The 26291-nt window shown below is 42.6% G+C and overlaps 1 protein-coding gene across 2 annotated transcripts in view; it reads right to left on the reverse strand.

Moving 5' to 3' along the window:
* Nucleotides 1–26291, reverse strand: part of TENM4 (teneurin transmembrane protein 4) — a 2219108-nt gene that overhangs the window by 101261 nt on the left and 2091556 nt on the right. For both annotated transcript variants that reach the window (XM_074955672.1, XM_074955678.1), the window contains one exon: nt 16076–16292. In XM_074955672.1, coding sequence (XP_074811773.1) covers nt 16076–16292 — 217 coding nt within the window. The remainder of the gene's footprint in view (nt 1–16075; nt 16293–26291) is intronic.

A 26291-nucleotide genomic window follows, 5' to 3' on the forward strand; every position in this document is an offset into this window, starting at 1 on the left:
TTCACCCTATTGTAACCCCGCTGAAGTTGACAGAACACCACCAGGAAAGTATTTGGCTCAAAGTAGTAATGTTTGTGGACAGCCAGAGGCAGTACCCATAACTTCCATTCTGAGGCCTCTACATTACCCACAAGACCATTCTTCTCATCTTCTTCTGTGAGAGCTGAAGGAGAGTCTGGAATGGTCACCAAGTCCTAGAGCCTTCTGATCATCCTTACATTTTTGTGGAAGGATAAGCATTACTATGGACTCCTCTTCCGAAGCCCAAGAAATTCTTGCTATTGGGAACAATGGACTTGGCAGGCTGAATTACCATTACCTATTCAAACCAACACCAAAAGCATTACTGACGACTGCTTGCTCATTTTAAAGTGGTTGAGCAGAAATACAAATAAAGCACATTTTCATGAGATAATGGAGAAGGGTTGCTACCTTCTTCCACTGCCTCCCCACAAACTACAAGCAAAGAGGAAAAAAAGAGACTAAATGTTGTAGATGCCTTAACTGGTGCCCTAGACAAAAAACTAACAATTATGATGGTAATTCTCCCAGAGTCTAAGCAGATGAAAGCCTATGAGTAAAGTTAGCCAACACACTGGACTAGATCCTCAGCTGGTGTAAACAGAGCTTTGCTGCTTTGCACCAGCTGAGGATCTGGACCATAGCCTTCATGAGTTCATGGGCACTTAGATCTGCAGGGATAAAGAACAGTCACACAGTTACAGGCACAATAAAAATATGCAAAAGAACTCACTCTAACGGGGAAACTCTAACAAACACATCTGCACTTCTAGCTTCCATCGAGTGACCTCCCCCCCAACAACTCTTCAAGTTGTCACGCTCAGCTTCTTTGCTCCATCTCCATTTATTTACTTACCGATTTGGACGAAGACAGCCCATCTTAGGAGACAAGTAACTGTCAGGAAAGCCTATCTGGCCCCCAGGAATCCCCTTGAGGGCTATAACAAGTCCTTTACGCCCAGAGGGTAGTCCTTCCCAGATTATAGTCACAAAAAGAAGCTGGGGCAGCGTGTACAAATATATGAACTTAATTAAAGTGGGATGGGGATGAGAAAGATACTGAATCCCAGACTTTGCCTGATCAGATCCTCAAATTTTCTACTTTCCCAGTTGATAAAATTTGCCCCATTTGGGAAAAACAATTAACGCTGTGCTTTGTAAGCAGCTGGCCTCTCCAGTGTCATCCTGTCCTTTCTGGAGGCGAAATTGACTACCCACAATGCACTCAGCCCCCCAGGAACCTGGTTAATGCTAATTTAGTCAGCCATTTCCTTCAGAAGACCTTGGTCTAAATGCAATTACGCTGCAAACACGTTAAGTGGTACTGCAAAGACTCTCAGCCCTGCTTGGAAGGTCTCCCAATATATTTACATAAAATTATCTCTCATGTTAATAGGGAAGATTTATTCCATCAGTCTAGTTTGGCCAGCACTGAAGATGTTTTCTGCAGTTGAGCAAAATTGAATGTCTCTTTGCTGTAGACTTGTCTTTCCAATGAATTATTAACATACTTCATCTACTGGCTGAACTATATTTTTTCAAGACTGCATTTACATGTGGCTGTGCAGATCCCTTGTTTTACAAAAACCAGTTCTCCAGTCTGTTTTTTTAATTAGCCTTTCCCAACCCCTCTGGTCTTTTATTTTTCTATAGAGGTTTCCCTATAATTAGGATACACTAAATCATTGCTGAATTGCTACCATGTGGCTTGCTAGATGGCGAGTCTGAGACAAAGTAATTTTAGACCATTGCTTTGTGAAGTAATTTGTAATCACTAGAAGATTAAGTTAATGTCCACCTGTCCCCCTGGGTATGATCTAGGGCCCAGTGCCATCAAAAGTAGAGACACATTCACTCTCCCCTTCCACAGCTATAGAGAAAGTCCTGTTTTCTTTAGTAAGACCTGTGTTTACATGCGGGGGGGAAAATCCAAGTATGCCAACAGTTATAAAATACTAGAAATCAAAGGAAAAATCCCAAGTAGGTCATTTAATCCATCTTCATGCCAGGAAAGACTGCTCCCTACAGTATGTTTCCTAGCTCTTTGGTTTAATGTTAAACATCTCAGGCAGTGGGCTTTCCAAAGCATTATTATTAATAATTATTTGTTTAGTGCTGGGAACATGCTTGGCATTGTACAGTAGACAAAATAAAGGCATTCCTTTTCCTGAAGGACTTCCCTTGGGAAATTATCCCATAGTCTAACATGGTCTAATCTGATGCTTGTTGAAATTGATGGAAATACTCTCACTGATTTAAAAAAGGCATTGGATGAGGCTCATATATTTCACCGTTAGGAATTATTTTCTGGTGTTCGTGCTAATTTTTCCATTTCTTAGTGTTACGCCATTACTCCTAGTCATCACCCATTGTATCACAACCCTAGCTCCTTTTTTCTTGGAAGTTGAAAGGCTTCAAATACATTTGGATGATTCACATGTTCTCGACACCCCCTTAGTCATTCTTTGGCCATGTTATTTGTATTAAATATTTTTAATCTCCACTCAGAATTCCCCACGTCCCTATATTTGTTATTGTTACTTTTCTATAAGTTACTTCCAACTTTGTTTGACATCTTTTTGGTACCGAGGTGCCCAGAACTGAACCTTCTGTTCCAGATGGGGCTTCACCAGAGCTCCACAAAGTGAATCGAGAGGAAGGATATTTCTGTTGTTAAAGCCCTCATGTCAAAATCAGGAGATTTAGCTTCTATTCCTGGTTCTGCCACAGACTTCCAGTGTGACCTTGGGCAAGTCACATAGTCTCTCTGTGCCTCAGCTACCTATCTGTAAAATGGGAATAACAGCACTGCTCTATCTTACCGGGACATTGTGAGGATAAATGGAGTAATGTTCTATTGTCTTGGACATAGGTGCTTATACCGCTATGGTATTGTGGTACTGGTTTGTGATGTGCTCAGATACCTTGATGATGAGCGCCAAAGAAAAATCCTACTAGTAAAGCAAGTTATTACAGATGTGGTCTTGGGTCACTTGCTTCTATCGTCCTTTTGCTCATTTATAGCGCAGGATGCAGTATAACGTACAGTCTCACTCTGCTCCTGGAAGCTAGTGCCAATGACAGTGCCAACCTAGCGCAGTTCCTGGACCCTTGTCTCCCAGCTATGAGGGAGAAGACTCCTTACACTCTCTTCCTGCACAGGGTGAGCCACAATCTGGCTCTTCCTATTTAGTTTAGCAGTGGGGAAAGTCGACAGCTGACAGCTACTTAACAAACCTCTGGATGTCGCTTGAATCATGAAGTTTGGTAAGAAAATGGAAACGAAGGGTTCTTGAGACGTTAAACAAGAAAGACTTAAAAAAAACCCAAGGAAAATTAAAATTAAAAAGTAGCCATCCAGAAAGGCTCCCACACAGCTATGTATAACACAAGTGAGTTCCTGAAAGAGTTTGGCATATGTCAGACAGCTGGGATTCAAAACAAATTAATTAGGCTAGGCAGAGAACCTTGCCAATAAATGGAGCACCAGAATGCCAGTGTCAGGCTGAGGACCACCTAAACATGTTGATATCCGATCAACTGTGCATTCAGAGATTTGCTGAAGTGGCACTGACAGACAGAGTCTGCGACAGCTTCTGCAGCTCCACTTCCTGAGGAGCTGATGGAGTGGGAGACACAGGCGAAAAGGAATGTCAGGCAAAAAACAAAAACGACCCAACTCAGCAAAGGGAAGTCAAATCTAGTCTGTCTGCAGGAACTAAACTCGACTGGTTCTCTTTTTTTAGCCTATGCCTCTAGGCTAGCTGTACATGCCCCATCACTTGAGCGTCAGGAAAGCGTATTGTTCTTTTATGGGTTTGTTTTTTTAATTGTTAATATTTTGCAGAAATGCTCTACATTTTGTCACTCATTCTTCAAAAATATACAGTCCCAAATAATGCAGGCAATTAATCAAAATGTTATATTCAAAGCCCATTACTTAAACTGGTTAAGGAAAACTGGAGAAAAAAACAACAGTATAATGCTGGCATAGTTTTAGGAAAACAGATAATGAAGCTGGTATCTGAGGCATCTCCATAGAGCTTTTATTCACCAAGATGTACAATAACAGCTCTAGATCACAGTGTACCCTATTTGGGTTTTTACACCAAGCCCATCACCATGGTATCTGAGCATCTCTCTACCTTGGTTTTTATAGAATCAGAAATGTACGGCTGGAAGGGACGGTGAGAGGTCATGTAATCAGGCCCCCTGTGCTGAGGGAGGACCAAATAAACTTAGACCACTCCTCACAGGTATCTGTCTAACCTGTTCTTAGAAACCTCCAGTGGGATTCCACAACCTCCCTTGGAAGCCTATTCCAGAGCTTAACTACCCTTATAGTTGGAACAATTTTCCTATTATCTAACCTAATCTTCCTTGCTGAAGATTAGGCCAGTTACTTCAGTCCCACCTTCTTGTCCTACCCACAGATAAGGTGAATTACTTCTTGTCCTACCATCAGAGGAGTACTCCTGCTGAGGCATCACCAGTGACAAGTAGAGCAGGACAATTACCTCCCTTGCCTTACATATGACACTCCTGTTAATATACCCCAGAGTGATGATAGCCGTTTCTGCAACTGCATCACTTTGCGGACTCATATTCAATTTGTGATCCACTAGAACCTTCAAATCCTGTACAGCAGTACTACCACTTAACCAGTTACTTCCAATTTTGTAGTTATGCATTAGATTTTTCCTTTCCAAGTGAAGTACTTTGCACTTACCTTTACTGAATTTCATCTTGTTGATTTCAGACCAATTCTCCAATTTATCAAGGTCATTCTGAATTCTAATTCTGTCCTTCACGCAGCTGGGTGTCATCCACAAATGTTATAAGCATACTCTCCACTTCATTATCCAAGTCATGAATCAAAATATTGAATACTGTTGGTCCCAGGACAGACCCCTGCAGGACTCCACTAATTACATCCCCTCTTTGACCATGAAATATTGATAACTACTCTTGGAGTACAGACTTTCAACTAGTTTTGCATCCACTTTATAATAATTTAATCTAGACCACATTTCCCTAGTTTGCTTATGAGCATGTCATGTGGGACTATGTGTCAAAAGCCTTCCTAAAATCAAGATATATGACATATACAGCTTCCCCGCATGCAGTAACTAGGCCAGTAACCCTGTCAAAGAAGGAAATTAGGTTGGTTTGGCATGATCTGTTCTTGACAAATCCACGATAGCTATTACTTGTCACCCTATTATCCTCCAGGTGCTTATAAATTGATTGTTTAATAATTTGTTCCAGTATCTTTCCAGGTATCAAAGTTAGGCTGACTGGTTTATAATTTTCCAGGTCCTCTTTGCTTCCCTCTTTTAAAGATAGTACATGTCTGCCATTCTTTAGTCCTCTGGGACCTCACCCACCCTCCAAGAGTTCTCACAGATAATCACAAACGGTTCTGAGATTGCTTCAGCTAGTTCCTGAAGTACTCTAGGATGAATGTGATGAGGCCCTGTCAACTTGAATACATCTGACTTATCTAAATATTCTTTAACTTGGTCTTTCCCTATTTTGGCTTGTGTTCCTTCCTACTGTTAATATTAATTGTGTTAAGTATCTAGTTACAATTCACCTTACTGCCTTTTATGTCCCTGGCTAGGTGTAATTCATTTTGTGTTTTGCTTTTCTGTATTTGTCCTTACATGATTGTGCTATTCTTTTATATTCATCCTTAGCAATTTATCCATGTTTCCCCTTTTTGTATGATTCCTTTTTAATTTTTAGGTCATTAAAGAGCTCCTAGTGTAGCCACATTGGCCTGTTACTTATTCTTCCCTTCTTTCCTTTGCATTGGGATAGTTTGCTGTTGCACTTTAATACTGTCTCTTTGAGAAGATACCAGCTCTCCTGAACTCCTTTTGTATTTACCTCTGGTGTGTAGGTTTAGTTCCCTGGCTAGCAAGTGTCCAGTTTTTCAAGCCCTGCGTTATGTATTTCTGCCATCATTCTGCCCAATGCAGACTTACACTGTAGAATTTATAGGACTAGTTATTAGTCATTCTCAGTTGACGAAGATCTTCTCCAACACCACTGGCCACCATTCTACTGGCAATATTGCCAGTAAGCTATTCATATCTGTAATTCTCCAAAATTAAAAAGGCACCTTCGGTGCATGCCAGTTTAGTAACAAAATAACATTTATGTGAGGTAACAGCTGTACACTTTCCACTTGTAAAAACCCCATGATCACAAAACCACCTCCACAGAACAACTCCACTTAGACTCCTTTGATGTCAGGATTTTGTTCTAAACTGCCTTGTTGGTTATAGAATCCCTATTAGACTTGGTCCTATTTATCAAATCCAGGCTCGCTCTCTTCCTTCTGGAAGCACACCCTCCTCTCTGATCTGCCAAACGATTTGGCTGCTGTTGGAAGGAGAAGCTTCTGCTGCTCCTCCTGCCATCTATAATATCTTGGATCTCTCTGCCTTATCAAATCACCATTTCCAGGGAAAAATGACTTTTCAGTTGAGATTGGTAATGAGAAGAAGAGCAGATGAGGCAGCAGGATATAGGAAAGGTATCCCACAATACAGGAAATTAAGAGAAGACTGTTACACTAGCAGTGACTTGTGTAATTAGATAATATTTAACTCCTACTATGCTACTGTACCCTGAAAAAGTACTTTTGAACACAGTTTGCATAGAAAGTGCTATACAAAATAAAGTTATGTTATGCTATGATGTAAAGTCTAAGGGGAATTTGTTGCTTTCGGTAATGCCTTAGATCAAAAAGATTTAAAAGCTGATTCTCCTCTCATTTACACCAGTGCACCTCTAAGAGGAGTTGCTCCTGATTTACACTTGTGTAAGTGGAAAGATAATCAGGGCTTTAGGTTCTTAGCCCTTCAGAGGGTTTTAGTAGCTCTTATGGTGCAAGCTATTTTTGCATATAAAGATGAGTTAGGTTAATTTCATACCCTACAAAAATGTGATTCTACATGCCATTATTTCTATGAGAAGTAACAACTTTATAGTGCAGTAAATCTAAAAAATGAATGATATGCTTATTCTTATGCCAGGTCTCATGAGGCTTGTGAAATCAAATTGTGGAAGAATTTGCTTACCTGATCTCACAGATATTATAATTAGTATTACTAATAGTTATTATTATTAATAATAATAATAAGTTATTAGTATTACTAATAGTTATTAGTAAGTTCTTAGAAAGCTCCGGCAAGGTGCTCAATGCTGTACAAGACACAAACTAAAGGCAGTTCCTGCTTACAGTCTGCACAAGACAGACACAGTGATAGAAGGACTCAATGGGGCACACAGAAGGAAGAACACATTGTTTAAACATTAATGATGTAATTAGCTCACTTCTTGTGGGCACTGCAGAAAAAAGATTATTAAGCTGTCTACAGGCTGTTTGCTCGCATTGTAATGATACAATTTGGAGTTGTGGGACTTATGAAGAGAGTAGATCAAGAAAATATACAGATTTTTCAGGGGGGAGGGTGTTGTATTATAGTGATTTATTTATTTAGGAAGTTTTAGCAGGTTTAAAAATCATTGCCATGTAAATGTCACAAACAAAATGACAATCCTTACAACAGTTAGCATGGTTTCTTTTTGTTCCAAGAAACATTATGGGGCCAGAGAATAATCAAATCTTTTTATTTAGCCGAGAATTACCATAATAGAGAGGGAGCCTCTTTAAACCATCCAGAAGATGTTTCTTGCAATTTTATTAAATTGAACGGAATTACTGACTCTACTCATATTTATCAAATCAGGCACATCTATTAAACACTAATATTAAAAAAATTGGACAGGTGACTGGAGATTTTTTCAGGCAAATATAGTCTGAGTATTGAATAAATGGTAACCCGATATTTATTTGTCCTACACTTATTTTGCTGGGTATGTAATTGATCCATTAATTTTTCCATGACAAGCAGCTCTCATATTTTTTTTAACTTGTCCTCTAGTTTTGAACTAGTTTTCTTTCCCCACTGAAAGGCTATCAGTAGTTTACCAGCGATTAGCAGATGAGATCTTAATTCTTCAGATCTTTGAATATAACCAATTCCATTAGGAAACCCCAGGAGAATAATCAAAGGATCATTGGTAATAAGTATCCAATACTTTGTAGTCTTTGGTTGCAAATTGTATCCCAATACTGACTGGATATGTCCACCATATCAGAGGATTTGTTTTTGATGACTCCATGCACATTGAATTCAATTAAGGAATCTGCAAATGGGCAATGATCATGGTATGGATCATTTTATCAAAGTTATGGAAAGAAACTTATAAAAGGATTGGAACTTCAGCCCTGTTTTCATGTACATGAATCCTTCTACTATCTGTATATTTTTGCCGTAGCTTATGGCATAGAATTAGTTATATTGAAATTTAAAAATCACAATGGCATGAAATGTCACCATACTCTACATTTTTAAGTCAAAAGGAAGGCTGAAGTCAAAGGCACATACTGTTATTGTCCTCTGGAGAGGAGAGAGGATTTTTTAAAAGTACGCTCTATCTTTGCTTAAAAGGAATATTACCAAAGTAAAAGAAGCTATTTTGGGCCTTCTGACCTCTTCTTTGCTCTTTTCAGTTTCAGAAAACATGGTCTTTAGTTATTAAAGAGGCCACTTAAGCAGAAAGCAATAAAAGAAGGTGACAAGGAGATGGTGTAAAAACCTCTTGTATTTTCCTAAAACATAAAAATGTCTCCTTAATCTCAAGGCTAGGGATAGGAAACTATATTATTATTATTATATTATATTAGAATAATATGTAACATATTAGACACACCATGACCCTTGTGATAGACCCAGGCCAGTTGGGTACAACAGAGTAGTAGAAGGCAGATATACTGGCCACTGGACTAGCAGTTTTCTGTTCCCTGACTGACCAGAGCAGGGGCTGCTCCAGGCTAATGAGAATACCTGACTCCAATTAACCTGCAAAGAGTCAGGTGAGACCACTAAGTTAATGTGAACACCTGACTCTAATTAAGGGCCCTTCTGATACTATAAAAGGGCTCACTCCAGTCAGGCTGAGGAGCACCAGGGGGCCAGAGGAGAAGAAGTGCGGCTGAAGGGCTGAGTAATGAAGACACCCTCAAGCGGGAGAGCTTTGGGGAAGTGGCCCAGGGAAATGTAGAAACTCTGGCAGTCAAAGGTCGGCTGCCAACAGCTGCTGCCATTAGGGTCCCTGGGCCGGAACCCGGAGTGGAGGGTGGGCCCGGGTTCCCGCCCCCCAACCCGCCACTACAGAAACACCTCCTGGGAGGGGAAAACAGGCCCCTGTCAGGACAGGAGGCTAAACTGTTTTGGTATAAGGTTGTAAGAGCAATAGAGACTGGGAATTCTCTCACCAACCTCCTTGCTGGCTTATGATGAAAAGGGCTCAGTAGACTGCAACCCCGGCCCTAGAGAGAGAAGGCCTACATGGAGGGTTGCAGTGAGCCTCTGAAGCTAGCATAAACCGCCAGGAAATGTGGGACTCACGGGGACAAGGTTGGAGCTCTGCCACACCCTCCATTAAGCACACTGAATAGATCTATATCAAGGTTTATTCAAACCTATTAATGATAATGATGCAGTTCAAATAGATAAGGTATTCTTCTTCAAACCCTGTCCTAAACTGTCTATAGCAGGGATCACCAATCTTTGGCACGCGGCCCGTCAGGGAAATCCGCTGGCGGGCTGGGCCGGTTTGTTACCTGCAGCATCCGCAGGTTTGGCCAATTGCAGCTTCCACTGGCTGCGGTTCACCATTCCAGGACAATGGGGGTTGCGGGAAGCGGCGTGGGCTTGAGGGATGTGCTGGCCGCCGCTTCCCGCAGCCCCCATTGGCCTGGAATGGCGAACCGGAGCCAGTGGGAGCTGTGATTGGCCGAACCTGCAGATGCTGCAGGTAAGCAAACCGTCCTGGCCCCCCAGCAGCTTTCCCTGATGGGCCGTGTGCCGATCCCTGGTCTACACAGAGTTTCTGTGCTCTGTTAACAGCTTCTGTGTTTCACTCAAGAGGTGGCTGTATTTAATTAGTTCCATCACATGTATGCTATTCTACTACAGACCAACATACCCAGCTCTGAGAAGTGACGGGCCTCCTGGAGCCAATCCAAAGCCATGTGTTGGATCAGCTGACATCAGGGATTATCAGCAGAACCTCACAATCCTCTTTGTTGCATCTGTCTCCTGCAGATGGTAAAATTGACCTCAGGCAGAAGCCAGCTTGTGGGTGCATCACTGCATCATCACTTTGTTTTGTGTCCACATCAAGCTCTTCCAGAGGCAAAGAGGCCTAACTACAATATTTCAATTAAAGCCAGAACAACAGAAGGTAGTGTGGAGATGTCATTACTACACAAGATTGTGAACTTGGGGACTGCATTGATCACTTTAATTTCAGTAATACTCCTATATCAGGCTTTATCCCGAGCGCTATAAAAGATGCATTTTTTACCACACGGTAACAAACCCCTGGAAACTATTCCATAGCGAAAACACGGTGAAGGCAAGGCACCTTAGTTTTACCACCAGGTAAAGTAGGTAAAGTAAATCCCTACCTCAGGCTAACTTTGCCAAGTTACCTCATAGTAAAACTAAAGTGCCTGGTCTTCGCTATGCTTTTACCTCAGAATAGCTCCCCTGTGTTAAGTTACACCCCCCGCCCCCCAAATACACCTTTTTTAACAGTGAAGACAAGGCCTACATGTTTGTCTAGGCAGCTGACTATCACCCGACATAGAAAGACACCGAGAAGGCAAACAAATGCCCCCTTCCAAGGGTATTATGAAAGCACCATGCAGATCTGCATTTTAAATCCCTGAGAACTGAGCTGAAAGGCTTAAACTACGAGATTTGGACGGCACTAAGTCCCCAACCCTTCCACATTCTGTTGCCCTCTGGCCAGGATCAGCTGATTGGCTTTAGCTCTAGATAATGTATGAGATAGGGTTTGATTGTGCAAAATAAAAAAAATAAAAAAATAAAAAACATACACTATATTTTATAAAATACCAAACTGCTCCATTTATGTAGTACCTTCCACCTCAAGAACTCAACATGCTTTTATAAACATTTACTAACTTTGCCTCAAACACTCCTCTAGGGTAGGTACATGTTGTTATCCCCATTGAATAGATGGGGAAACTGAGGCATAGAGCGGTGATGTGATTAGCCTCAGGTTATATCAGGAATCAGTAGCAGAGTTGGCCATAAAATTACGGTGAGTTCATGGAAAATAAATTATACTGACAGCACAGTATCATGGCTTTACACGATAGCTGTGCCATAATCCATCAGGGGGTCAAAAGCAGCTACTCTTTCAAAACACTCTGAGATCTTTTAAAACACACTATAGAAAAAAGTCTGTTCTATGCCTGGCTTCCAGAGGTAGCTTAGTCCTATGCTGACACTTGACATAAGAGACTCCGCGGGCCATGAATTTAGACTACTGTCTGACACTGTCCCTCAAGAGAGAACAAGGATATCAGGTGTCCCACTTGAAAGACAACAACTTGACATCAGTGCATCTTGCACTGCTCCTTATGGTGATGGACAACTAAGAACGGCTTAAAGATACAAAGCAAACAGCAAAAGTAAGTGGTTTTGAAATCAATACGAGAATGATCAAGTGGCAGAAGAGTACTCGTTATCTGTTCATCAAAACGATGCAAAAAGACATTCTGTGCATTCCGAATTTAATTTAGCTACTTGCTTTATCATCATAAACACTCATTTCAATATAGGCAGTGGTTTTTTTTGTTTTTTTTTTTACCCAGACATGAACACTATATAATTGCTGGTATTTTGGAGGAGACACGGTCTTTACCTTTATCCATCAAGGTAATTTATCACTGTCCTTTTTTTTCTCCCCCTTTTGCGGTGATGAGGTGGCTTGTCAGCTCAGCTTGTTCTTAAAAAGCTAGAGTGTAATTCAATGATAAATTCACTCAAAGGCTAGCGGTCATGAGATATTCGTTTATTTGTACTCCATTAGATGATCTGCACTGCTGTTCTAGCTAAGCCAAGTCTTTAAAGCCCAGGGGATATATTGTATAGATATTCTGTCATATATTTCATTCTGCTGCCACTTCTGCACAGGCCATGTAGGAAATGCAAACGTACTGTGCTGATACGGTTCCACCAGGGATAATAAACACCTCCCTTCCAACAACAGCATTACATACAAACTCGAGCAATAAATAGACAGTGAGGGCTAGATTGTGGCTTTAGAAGCTGCTGCCGCGTTAGTGGGAGGGCCACAGAGGGGCATCACACCAGCCACAGGGGCTGGAGGCATTCTCCCCATGGAGGGCAAAAGCAGGCAGGCAGAATGCCTTCTCCTGGGCGCTGAAGGCATGGACTGCACACAGAAACAGCAACTGCAGCACACTTTTAAAGGCCGCTGAGGGCACCCCCACCCTCAGCTTTGACCCACTCCCCACCCTGCTCCTGTTGGGATGCCCACTGCTGCCAGTTCCCCCTGCTCTGCACTCCAGGGCTGCTAACCTCCCCCATGCAGGATCCGAGTACCTCCTACACTGAAATGGGAGTTACCTGGATAGTGCAGAAGGTAAAACAGGGGCCAGAATTCTGATCACCTCCAGTGCAGTAGACAGACTTGCTGCACCTTCTCCCCACCCATCCCCATTGTGCGGGCAGGGTATGGCTGTGAAAGGGAAAAAGGAAATGGCTACATATGTCATCACTTAGGAACAAATGCTACCACCCTGGCTCACGCCAAGCATTACTTTCCTCTGTAAGCAGTCTCATGGATAGCAGCAAGATTATTATCTGCCAATCTCAGACTGGACACAAGCCACGGGGAAGATTCAACAACAAGAATCTGTGTTCTGTTTTCTGAATGTTAATGATAAATGGTGTGCACATGCGTGTCCCTCTATCAGCCCTGTGGAGTGGATCCCAGAACACTTTACTGACCACACACATTTTCTCTGGGTAGGAATTACTGATAGTGCAGTGCTCAAGAGTTGCCACCTCTGGGGTGACAAGCGATAGCTTTAAACAGCACACAGCAACAGCATCCAAAACTTCAGGATAGCGAGTATCCAGTTAGTCCAGAATATCCCCCCTCTCCTGGAAAAAGTGCCATGGGATCCTAAATGACCACAAGGGCTCAGGACCCGAGTTTTACATCTCATCAGAATAACAGCATCTCCAGCAGCTCAGTTTCACAAGTGTCCCTGATACCATGCTGGGGCACTGGCCTGGCACTTGCTCAGAAGAAAAAGTACCCACCTACTGAGCCACTAACATCACTTTCTGCAGCACATGGATTTTCCTTAGCGAGCTCCTATGCTAAGCTCAAGGCTGTTTAACTTGTGAGATGTGATATCACAGCTGGAAGTGGCATGTCTGCAGGCCATATTTATTGATAATCACCCACTGTTGATATTTAAAGAATAGCAAAATGTCATAAATAACTGATGTAATTGCAGAGCTCTTCATGCTGAAAGTAGATTAAACAGGAAGGCCAATTTACCAGTTCCAACGTTATAAACGAAAAATAATCAGTTATGAAACCTGTCCCATTAATTTTAATCTTTGCATTCCCTGTTCTAGCAAAGGAAGAGCTTTACGTGCCAGGGATGTATGAAACCTCAGCCTTTTGGGTGGCAGATGTCTCTTTTGAGCTCAGATCTTTCAATTGTAGGATATTTAAATACTTCAAGATGAAATCCACTCCTGAGCAGAGAAGAGAGCCAGCACAAAGCCTATGAACCATTTAAGCCCTGTTTTTAAGGAATTAAGTGGCACTTAAGCAGTAACATAGATCTTGTACTGGGGCATAGAAGTGAATTTCGCTCTCGTCATATCAGTACACTATTGGGCAGCTTCACCCACTATATGAATGGGCGACATGAGTAATTCCTGGAATATCTGCTTGTTACTGAAAACAGAGTAGGCTCTTAAAGAACACAAACAAATTGCATTGTAATATATGGACGGTAGAATCCGACAGTTCTTCAGTTGTCATTGGGAAAGCTCATTAAACAGAGACACGATGTTGGATCTACATATAACAAATCTTCCTGTCCTTAAAAATGTTGTTATACATGATCTGATGTCAGATTCCCTTATAATAAGGCTCCTGATTGACAGCTCAGGCTTGAGAAATGCTACCCCAAAAATATCATCTTGAAAATGAAATTTCTAGTATAAATTTATTCCATGTTCTGGTACATGCTTTTTACTGCAATAACTAAGAATCCTGGTATCTGACAGTCGAGAATCTGCTAAACTAACACTTAGGCAAGAGTCTGCACTATTTAGTATCCAGCTATAAAATTTACAGTCTTGTGAAGACTGATAAATATAACATTGTTTGCTACATAATGATTGCTTGGCTTTAATCCAAAGCCCTGTAGGTAGCCTTCTTGGGTTTGGCAGAGAGTCAAATCATGGACATCAGCATATCAAGCCGACTCACTGACACTGATGTACTTTTAAGAGGCTCATGTCTGAGGTCAGCTTCCAGGACCATTGTAGAGAGTCACAGAGGGTGGTGAGAATGGGGTACCGAGGGCAATATCCTTTTGTCAACTGATCCATGGAATAACCTTGGATCAGCTTCAACAGAGCCTATGGTGGCTGTGGAAATTGCAAGTATTGAATTGGCCCTATGAGCATGCCAAGTTAGGTGTTTACAATTCCAACGCATTTCCATGGCACAGCTACTTTCTCTGGGAAAGCTGAACATAAGGGATAATTAATCAGATTGAATTTAAATTCTGACACTGCCAAGTTTGATCAGAGATGTCTAGAACCCTTCCCATAGCTCAGCATGATAGCTTCTGAAAGACAGAACTCAACACATAGTGAATGATCACTGAATTATCAAGAATTCAGCAAGGTACTTAAGCATGTGCTTTACTGTAAGCACAAGTCGCCCCAGGACTTCAACAGAACTATTCAGGTGCTTAAAATTAGGCATTCACTTTGCTGATTTGGGGCATAAACTGCAGATTCTTGCTGTTCCCTACTTCTCATGATGATGAATGTCTCAGCATTAAAAAACTTCAACCTGCTTTCTGCTTTACTTTTTACATGAGAAATATCAGGCCTTCTCTATGCTGCAGGACCTTTTCAAGCTCTTTGGAGGCCTTTAATAGTCAGATGTAACATGAGGCTGTAACTCTAGTTACAGCTCCTCCTCTCTGTAACTGAGATGGGAGGGGATGCTGAGTCTGTCAACTTGGGATTGCTGTTTTCAGGTCACTGTTGCAGAGCACTCTTGGAAAACTACATTCGTTTGAACAAGGGAAGTCAAACCATGGACCAAACTGGATTAGTGGCACTCATTCACTGGCTGCTTTGTGAAAAAAGCAACTTGGGCCATTTGCACAGGAAAGAAGTGTCTTAGTGCACCACTGTGGCAGAGCACGCGGAAGCTTAAGTGACTGCAAAGGAACCTTGGTGCTAGAGAGCAAATTCCAAGTGGGAAAACCACTTTCACCCAAGGTGGGGCATGGGCATGTAGTCTAAATGGAACACACTTCTGAATTAATTCTGAGGCCAACTGTGCGCTGTCTCACAGAATCCACAAGTGGATTCTGACCCATGGAATACACCCTGGGGATAAATGTAAGATGGGAGATAAAAAGGTTTCCTAAAAACGGCTAACTAATAAAGGAAACAGATGGACATAGAATGAACAAGGTAAATTAATTCCACTACTCTACAAAGATTAGCGGAGCCAACAGAGTCTTACCATTACAAGAAAGAGTTTAATGAAAAGCTGAATAGAGAGGGTATGGATTTGATAGTGCAGAAAAATGGCTCTGTCCCTTTAATTTCTCAATCTGTGTGTGCCTTACCCCTGGGAAGACAGTCAGCAGCTTTATATTAGTTATGAAATTCTTCAGATATCTATTTTCCATAGGCAGGCATGTGGGATGTTAGTAATGACATAGTGTTTGTCTCCTGCATCTTCCTGCTGTTCTTTATTAGTATTTCATTGCACACAATTCCCCATTCCACCTCTGACTGGGAACATAGGACTTGAGCTTTAATTCTTGTTTAAAATCCCCCCAAACACTTACCCTCCATCGAATGGATTCTCTCCCGCGATGATGTGAGTGCTGTCCTTGCCAATCAGGAACTTGATTCGATCATAGAAAGAGTGCAAGTTCTGTTGGGATGTGGGGGTTTGAGTCTCCTGTATGATATCCAGGGGGTCAGGTGAGCCCAGGCACAGTGGGTTAACATGGCACAAAGGCTGCAAGCAGCAATCTGGGTCCATACAGTCCACCAAGCCATCTGCAGAAAGGAAAGGGAGATTTGAGAGCAGCAGTGACAAGGCGCAGGAGACACATCCGTGTGGCCAGATCCCCTGCTCGTGGACCTCTGTGAAGTTCTGCTGATTTCAATGAAGTGACACAGATTTACACCAGCTCAGAGTATGGCTTGTTGTTTTAAAAGCTATTTGAATAGAAAAGATGAAGCTCAAGATAGCAGATTCTTTTAAAGAAGGAGAACTGAAAATCTCCGGGGATTGATAATAGGATACAGAATTTTTCACCTCGCTCTTGGTCACCCCATCACATTCAGACTCAGCTGGTAGCGAGTGAATGTTGTTACCATCTGATGGCTGTTCTTGGCTTATGTGAAATGAGTTTGGTGCCTCAGGCCTGTTCCCTAGAGACAGGAATCTAAACCCTAAACTCTATCCCCGCACCTGGTGCCATCAGTTCCATTCTCAGCAGAGACACTCAGGGCTAAGCAGGCACTGAGGCCCGGGTCCGTAACTGGTGCAAGTCACCATAGCTCCATTGAAGTCAGTGGAGCCACCTGCTAAAGCTCCGTGCTGGAAAGCTGAACTACAGCTTGACGCTTAAAGGAGCGGTCCCTGCAAGATTCAGTGGTGGGGAAAGGGATAAAGCGGGCCTGCGAGGGGAAGTATGCTCCGCGTCTGCTTGTGCTGTACCTATTCTCTGGATCAACTGAAGGCTTCACACTCCCTGGCTGTCAGTCCTGTACCTTTCACCAGCACTCAATTTGCGATAAAAATAGCACTAGCAGTCACATGCACGAGCAAAGCCTACTAAGCATATTTTACTAGAATTAAGTATTGTTGTTTGCCAAGCAACCATATGTGTAAACAGAAGCATCGATTTCCACAGGACTCTTCCTCTCTTCCCCAATACGTTCTGTGATGCCACAGTTCATCACAAACATCTTGGTAATAAACAATGACAGGGAAGGAAATGCAAAGAAAAAGCACGATAGCTCTGTGGGAGTTTGGTGAAGCATTACGTTCAAAAATAAAAGTAGTTAGCATGCACTTGAGATGGATTCTTAAATCAGATTAAGGGACTAGACATTTGGGGCTTGGTTAATGGAATATGGAGCCCTTTACTTCTAAGTCATCAGTTCAAATAAGGCAGTTGATAGGGAAGGAAAACTGCTACCATATGATGGCTGCTCAGAGGCTTATGTGAAATGTACGGTGCTGTCAGTCCAACCCCTACAAGCGATCCGTATCAGCCAAACCACCCTCAATAGCTAGTATCCTATTTGCAGTCTTAGAACGGAGGCAAAAACTGAATGTGCGTGAACAATAAAACTGTCCCTCAGGTGGCAGGACAGAATATTTTCAATTTCTAAGAAATTATTGCAAAATAAACCAAATCAGCTTGCCTTTACTACACACTGGGTGTCATGGTCTGAGCCCAGTTGCACGGACATAAATCAGGAGACATCCCCCTGACTTAAAGCAATTATTCCGAATCCACACCGGTGTAACTAGGAACAGAATCTGGCCGATTTTGTGTGTGTGTGTGAGTAAGTGAGAGAGACAGAGAGAGAGAGATTTTAAAAAGTGGTCAGCATTGGCTAATTGCCATTGATGTTAATGGGAGCACATTTAGGCCACCGTTGAGTGCTTCTGAAAATCCAATCTATTATCTCTCTTCCTGTCGGTACTTCTATCTCTCTCTATAACTCCTTCCAAATTGTCATGACAATGCACCAGCTCACGCACAAAATCTGCCCATCTGCCTTGTCTCATGATGATTGATGATAATGACAAAAGTACTAATTATATTTTACTTGCCCATCAAAAGAAGCAGATGATTGGGCTAGCAGGATTTTGCAAGGTTGAATCTAAGTTGGAATCTGAGACACAGTTTAAAAAATAAAGAACTGTGTAACTCTAATATGCCTATCTACATCTAGTGGGTTTTTTTTTAAAACCCACCCCATTACTGTAGAGAATACAGCTTCAAGTGAGATGACACCTTGTCATTTGCTCCCACACATTAATAATGTTTTCTAAGGCTGCAGACACTGTAGTGAGAGGCTGGCAAACCTGCTGTACCATACCTTTTCATTACCCTGTCTTTATTTCAGACATGAGAGCTGCAGTTTGGGATTTGAAATTGTAAGATGGCAAGGAATTTCTGTCTTCATGAGACGCAGGAATCCTGGGAACCAGGCTACAGATTAGCCTTTCTCCTAATACTTTTCAGTCCTATGTTTTCTAAGTTGGCTATAACTGCACCAAAGGATCTTGTCACTGACATCTTATAGCCCTTAAGTTCCCTGCGAGTTGAAAGCAGATTTAGCTACTCAACTCTCATTGGCTTTAATGGAAGCTATAGTGCTAAACTTCTTTCACCTTCGAAAATGTAGGGGCTGCTTGAGTCTGAGACATCCCAAAGACCTGCAAGAGTTAAACTACAAACCCGATAACAGATAACGATGTTCAGCCACCCATCCAAACATCTTTTTTGTTTGTTTTTTACTGTAAAATCAGTTATCAATGTGGTGTCTTTCAGTGAACGGTAAGAAGAAATAAATGATGTTGCATACAGCTGTGTCTCCTCACATCCTGTGAGCTCTTACTTTCCTTGTCAAAGTTGTAAGAATAAAGTGACATTTATGAAGAGCCCTCCCCACAAAGCAAGTTGCTCAGGGAGCTACACAGATGCATAAAAACAAATTAAAATGCAATAAAAGCCATGCTCTGATAATCCAAAAGAGATGAAAACAAGTGAAGGGGCCCAGTATGAAAAGAGAGGCAAAGAGAATGGGGGAAGAAGATATTGACAAGGCCAGATGGGTCCTACTCCAAAACACCTTCGAGACATACAGCGGCTGGAGGTGTTTTTTTAAAGGTGGGATGATGGACTGAGACAGAAATGAGTACTGCACACTACAGTCTAGTGCAGCAAAGGCACGCTGACCTGAGAGGTATGACAGAATTCCTAACAGGGTGGATGGTGTAAGAGCATAACTATCCGTCAGGGGGAGGCTCAAGGAAGAGGTCTCAAATATGAGCCAAGGGTGCTAATTTAAAGTCAATCCACTGACGTAGGGGCAGGGTATACAGTGGCCATAATATGCCCAGGTTGCACAGATTAGTGAGTGAGTTTGTTGCTGGATCCTGAACCACATGGAGGGAATTACAGTAATCAAACCACGAGGCATGTGTTGTTGTCGAAAGGTTTCCATCTAAAGTTGCAGCCTGTGGAGACTGTGACACCAATATTTTTCTACCACGTCCACTACATGGTGCATCCCTTGGGGGAGCAACTTCAAAAGTAACCACAAGATTCCTCACCTCTCTACTTTCAATGAATCCCTTCAACTAGTGGGGGACATGAAGGAGGAACTAGATTGCCAGAGGGACAGTCTGCTCAGCAGCATGACTTCTGCTTTCCTGGCACCAGGAAAGAGGCCGCTCCAAAGCATCCAGCTGGCGCTATTCTGAGACTTTAAGGCAGAAGAGACCGTGACAATCATCTAGCCCGGTTGTTCTGAATAACACAGGCCAGATAATTTCACCCAGTGATTCCTGCATTAAGCCCAATTAATTTGCAGTTGAGCTACAATACATCTTTTAGAAAGCCATCCAGGATTGTTTTAAAGACTTCAAATGATGGAGGATCTACCTTGTTGGGAAGCTGTTCCAAATGGTTACTTGGACCACACGCTCTTTGGGGGCAGGGACCATCTTTTTATTCTGTCTTTATGCAGCGCCTAGCACTATGACTGGGGCTATGACTGGGGGCTCAATACAAGTAATAATAATAATAACAATCAACTTCTCGATTAAACACGTGTGCCTTATTTCCAGTTTGAGTTTGTCTAGCTTCAACTTCCAGCCGTGCTGGTTTTAGCTATTCAGTGCAAACTTTCATCCAAGGGAGAACTGGGACTTACAAATAAAGATACACAGGACCCTGCATTAATTAGGCCACAGAGCTACTCCTGTCCAGCAATAAGACAGGTGACAAAGAAGGGAGTGCTCCCCTCGGTGCCTCACCATCATGGGGTGAACTTAAACCCATGTGTCCGCATACACCCCTTTCTCCATTTCACCCCACTGATTCTTTACCCCGTGTGAGAGTGAGGGAGCACACACAAAAAGGGGCATGGACTCTGCAGAGCAAGATTTCTCAAAATGACAAGTGATTTTGGGTGCTTCAGTGATGGGATGCCAAACCCGAGACTCCTAAAACAGGTTAGATTTTCAGGTGTTGGCGACTCAATACTTTCTAAAAGTGAGGCCCCTTTAAGGTGTCACAAACTGGGCACCCATAAATCGAGGTGCCCAAAATCAGTAGTCACTTTTGAAGATCTAGATCACCATGTTCAATGCGGATGACTATGCTAACCCTGTGCCTTATTTGCATCCCTGGGACAGCTTCCAGGTTAGCTGGAGCACAGCCACCTTGCTTTCCCGACTGCTCACCATGCGAAGACTTACAGAAACAAGGCCACAAGTAATTTCCTTTTAAAAAATGTTTTGGGTGGTTTATAATAACAACATGGAGTTCCAAGTCTGGACACCGACCTCCTTGGTGGCTAGCTGGATGGAGCACTTGACAGGGGAGAATCCTGGATTTTGATGACCTGCCTTTCCCTCCTAAGCATTCTGGAAGGGTTAGGCTGTTGAGCAAACAGAGATGCTTTGTGGCTATACAGCATCGCCTGTGAGCTTCCTGTCTGGACTCTAATTTCTCTCAAAGCCCTCCTTGCTGAGATGGGATTAAGAGCCAGAGGCACAAAGCTAGTCATTAGCTTCTAGGAAATGATCTGCCTGGTGGGCATTATTGCTTACAAGGAGAGGCAAACTTTTCAATTTATTTCTCAACGTTGATGAAATAAGTGTGAGGTATTTTTTCCGCAGTACTAAAACTACATGTCACATTCACACCCACAAGTGTATCGCAGGAGAATTCATTTCAAGCAACAATGGGACTCCTCTTCTTGAATTCTTTCGGTCACCTCAGTGTTTGCCGCCTGCAAAGTGCTCCCAGGAGCAGCAGGATCTGCTTCCCCTTTCAAGACTCATGCAGCCTAGTGATTCGTCTCCAAGACTCTCCGCTTCAGCATTCAATGCCAGGATCAGAGTTTTATACAGAGGTAAAGGGCTGGTTTCGAGAGACTGCTTCTGCAGTAAACAAGATCATCTGAGAGCTAATAAAATTTCAAATTAGCTGTGACTTTTCATGGTCCCAGAATTGTGTTGGGTGATTTAATGGGCAGCGTCTTAGCTCGCCAGGATTGAATAATGGAGCATTTCTACAGAGTTATGGATGCTGCAACAAAAATCCGTCATGCTAACATCAACAAGCAGAATGCAAATAACCTTCAGCTAGAGGTGTTATTATGTGTTTAAGCAAACTATGATGGGTACTGCATGTGGAATACTGTGATGGAACATACGGGCCACGGGAAAGGACAGAACAGTACCTACACAGACTGAATATTCTGGAGCATGACTCCTCTAATACTAGCCAGAAACCATGAAAACAGAGTCTTTCATGTTGAAGGAGGGTACAAGTTCCTGATGAACCCTGATATTGGAAGCATACATGGGATTAATTCAAGGTTCCATCCTGTTCCCACTGAAGACAATGGAAATTTTGCCGCAGACCTTCAATGGGAACAGTGCCTAAGAAAAACCTTTTGTAACATATGAAGCAACAAAAATCTGTTAGCCTTTCTAATGCAGTAAGGAGCATTTCCTTTGCCTGTACAAGAGTAAGAGGCACTCCTGTCTGTCCGTCACTCCATAAAATGACAGCATGATATTATCTGTCGCAATGATAATTGTTTGCCCTGTAATGTTTTCAGATTTATTACGTGGAGAGCAAAGAGATGGAGATTTTAACAGATGCACATCTGCGGCCAGAGTAAACACAGCTGATTATTCTTGCTGCTTCATAGCTTCATAGATTTTATGACCAGAAGGGACCTTTGTGATCATGTAGTCTGACCTCTGGCACAGCACAGGCCAAAGAAATTTACCCCTTGCAGAGGGCCAGCACAAAGCTTACACCTATGGGACTTAAGCAGCCAATAAGCTTTGTGCTGGAGCTCTGTGCAGAGCTGAATTTCACCTACAAGCACCAGTCAGTGTACACATTGCAGCATCTGGACCTACACTAGAATGATCTTGCAAAAATGGTGAGGAGTCAAAGGAAAACTCAACACAAATGTAATAGAACGATGGACAGGGGGCCATTCCTTCCTGAGCAACCATCTCATCTTAGCATTGTAACCTTTGTCCTTCCCCTCCCTCCCCATCTGCCCTATTTTTACTTTGTCTGTTTATGTACTAAGTTAGAGTCCAAACTCTTTGAGAACAGGACTATGTCTTTACTTCCTTCTTTGAAATGCCCAGTACACATGTATGGGCTCAAAAATAATCAATCATTATTTGTATTATAGCATAAGAACATAAGAACGGCCATACTGGGTCAGACCAAAGGTCCATCTAGCCCAGTATCCTGTCTTCTGACAGTGGCCAATGCCAGGTGCCCCAGAGGGAATGAACAGAACAGAGTAATCATCAAGTGTTCCATGCCCTGTTGCCTATTCCCAGCTTCTGGAAAACACAGGCTAGGGACATCATCAGCATCTAGAATCTATGAAACAGCAAGAATAATAAGCTGTGTTAACTCCCTCCAGATGTACCTCTTTCAGAGGATCAGAGCCCCACTGTGGTAGGTGCTGTACAGGCAGGTTATAAAAAGGACAAGCTCACACTCTTGCTTATCACAGCACATGAATGAGACAATGAAGTGGGATGGAAGGGGGAGGAGGGTTAACAGTAAATATGTGTTACTCGGGTTTCTTTAACTGCCTATAATACGAAGATAATAATGGTAGTCACACTGTCTAGCTATCCTTATCCTCTGATTTCCTCTTTACGGTGGAAGTGGTGGTGGTGGTGAGGTCATGTGAACATGGGATCTCTCCATTTCTTCTACTGAGGCTTGTCAAGAGAAGGTGCACCCCTTCCTTTGCCTCGTTCTGCACCACTACAGTGCCATTATGCCCTCTTTCTGAGGTAAAGACAAGTGCTGTTCTATGAATCTACCAGCAAGAGGCATTTTGGTAAGGCCCAGCCATCAGATGTGAATTGAGACAACCAAGGTCACTCCTAGATCACCAATTCCCTGGCTTCAACACAGAGGCTATGGAGATGGCTCAGTGACATCCATTTCTGAGTGTCCTGATGTATGGCTTCACATCACACTCACACATTCAGCAAGATGATTGCCTAGCACAAATGCTGCACAACAGCTGCTGTCCCACCAGAGAGTCACAGGAGAAATGAACTCCCTGAAAATGTGAACTAGTGATTCTGGTCTCTTACTGGAGGGAAGGGTGACTAACAGCCCTCCTCAAAGACAAAGAAAGAAAAGCCAATAATTTATAAGAAATCACTGTGTAACAGCTGTTAGATCTTTTCAGGGAAAGCTTGCCGTTTCCTCCTCTCTTTAGAAGTTTGTGGTTCTTCCAAGATGACCCTGTTGTCTGATTGGATGTATTCGTGACGATAAATGTTAATTTATGATGGTTGTTTTCCCAGGTGCATTCAGATCTTAGTACTTCCCTTAGCCTTTGTAAATTTAGCTAGCACATTACTGTATCATTTTTTATGCGATCAGGGAATTGGAAAGTTCCCCTACCATGTCCAGGAGACAATATTCTTGTGCTATAAAAGCCTTGCATGCATTAAGTAAATGTTCTAAACAGCATGCAGGAAACAAAAAATCTGAAATCACTAAGCACTGCAAAGCACCCATCACTTTGTCCGCAGCCAACAAATTTGTTTTGGGATTCCGTCAGTTTCTTTACACTCTTTCGTTTACAATCCTGCCATTATTTTCCCTTCTGGCCCTACATACTGCAAAAGCACGCTTCGTTCTCATACCAGCTCGCCAAAGAGAACACTTTCATCCTCAAAGAAAAGCAGGGAGGATGGTGAAAAAAGGTGCCAGATTCCTCCTGGAGGAAGAGTGTAAAGCACCTCAGTTCCCTTCTTCTGATCATTACATACTCTTCAGTCTGCCAAGGGGCTTCCACACCCTCTGAAGGTGGCAAACAGAGTGATCAGCGGAGGAAGCTGGCCTAGCTCTGAAGTCAGTGGACTGTGGTGAAGTCAATACAACAATGTATATTGCTGAGACCCTGGCCCTAGAATTTACATCCGAGGAGGGCAGAGTGTTGGTGCACCAACTCTGGTATCTTGTGCCAGCAATGGCTCACTCCAGATGCCTCAGAGAAAGGCGAAAACGCAAAATGCAACAGCTCAATTGTTTGGTGCTCCGCAGTTTAAAAAAGGAGAGAATCTTATTCTGCTAGAGGGGGTTGGAGGAAAGGGAGACAGGATTGTGTCTTCAGGCTGCGAGCTCTTGGGCAAAAACTAGTTGAGTATGGAATTGCACTTGGAAAGGCAAAGAGGAGGTCCTGTGTACTTTGGAACTCTGCATTCTTACTTGGCTACACTGCGCTAGGGTCTCATGAATAAGACATAAACTGAGGAAAGAGGAATTGCTGCAGAAGAGAGAGAATCATATGGTGCCTTTTTCACTTCTCCAGAGAAAAATACCATGCTGATATGGCAGCCCCACTGACATGGAGAAGGCATTTGAGAAAAGAAGGTCGGCAGGCTGCTTGTGTGTGCTAATTAGCCTGGGATGGGCCAGGGTTACTTTAGTTGAAGAAGGATATTTTTAAAATATCCTGCAGATACCATAATCGCTACGGAGATCTGTTTAAATTGAGATCCCACACTAGTGTGCTTGGGACTTATGCAGGAGGCTCAGACACACTTATCTCTCTCATTCATATGAAGATTGAGACATAGTATTATAAATAAGGTGTTATATTTACAGAATGTTCTTTGTCCCCCTTCTGAATTTTAAGTGTGCTACACTGGAATCACTTTGTCCACCATTCTTTGGATGAGAACACAATAGCTATTTAACACCCCACAGCCAGGCTGCATAATACTTTAAAACAAAGAAAAATTCTGTACGCAACTGAAACTGTGAGGGGAATGCCCGTAGGAAGATATAATTATTGAAGTAGAAATTAGGAAAGGAGAATGGGGAATAACAGCTCCTTGCCAAAAGTATTATGGGATCTTTAATGACCATAAATGGTCAGGACCTTGATTTTGCCTCCTTCTTAACTGCATCGAATTGTCCCTTACTGGGAAATTGGTTAAATATTGACTCAAAAGACAGCCACTTTCCAAATAACTAGCACCTCTACTTGCAGATCCCAGGTACTGACCTAGCTTCCTCAGATAAATTCAGGACCAGTGATGAATCCCTCAACCCAAAGTTAACATGTGAATTGGACATAAACTTTGGCAAAAAGGAGATATCTAGCTTAATATTGATAGTTCTCCTAAGAACTCAGGGCACTGGAAGATGCTTAAGACAATAAAATTGCTCCACTAGCCAAACATTTCTAAAGCTCCAGCTGTTAATACAAAGTGAGTCGTATAGGGGGAAAGCTTCCCCGAAATAGAGTGCTGACGCAGGACTGCTCATATGCAGCATGTCTGCGAGTTGGGTAGGATATTCCCCCAGACTCAATCTCTGACAGAGGTGATTTCTGGTAGGAAATCTATTTTCCAGGAAGGAAATGGTCCCTATATTCTCCCTTAAGGCTCAAGGTTTTACAAGGGCCTTTAAATCTACTCCCAGGTCCTATCAAGGGGCAATTATCCTTGGCTACTTAGGGCTTCCAGGTCTGCACTGTTATAAGCATGCGGCTATTTGCACGTGGGCTGAAGCAGAGCAGCACTCCTGAAATAGAGTGGTTATGTAACACAGAACAATGGCAAGAGAGTCACTCTAGGATCTTCCTCTCTGTGCACATTTTTAGAAAACTTCTGCAGTTTGCTGTAATAAATTTTGTGACTCCTTGGGTGCAGCCTACAAAACCCTTGTAACCTTAACTGTGCTGGATTGTTAAAGGTAGGGTAACCAGACAGCAAGTGTG

Source organism: Natator depressus, chromosome 1, assembly GCF_965152275.1.
Source record: "Natator depressus isolate rNatDep1 chromosome 1, rNatDep2.hap1, whole genome shotgun sequence".
In the NCBI taxonomy this organism is placed as follows: Eukaryota; Metazoa; Chordata; order Testudines; family Cheloniidae; genus Natator; species Natator depressus.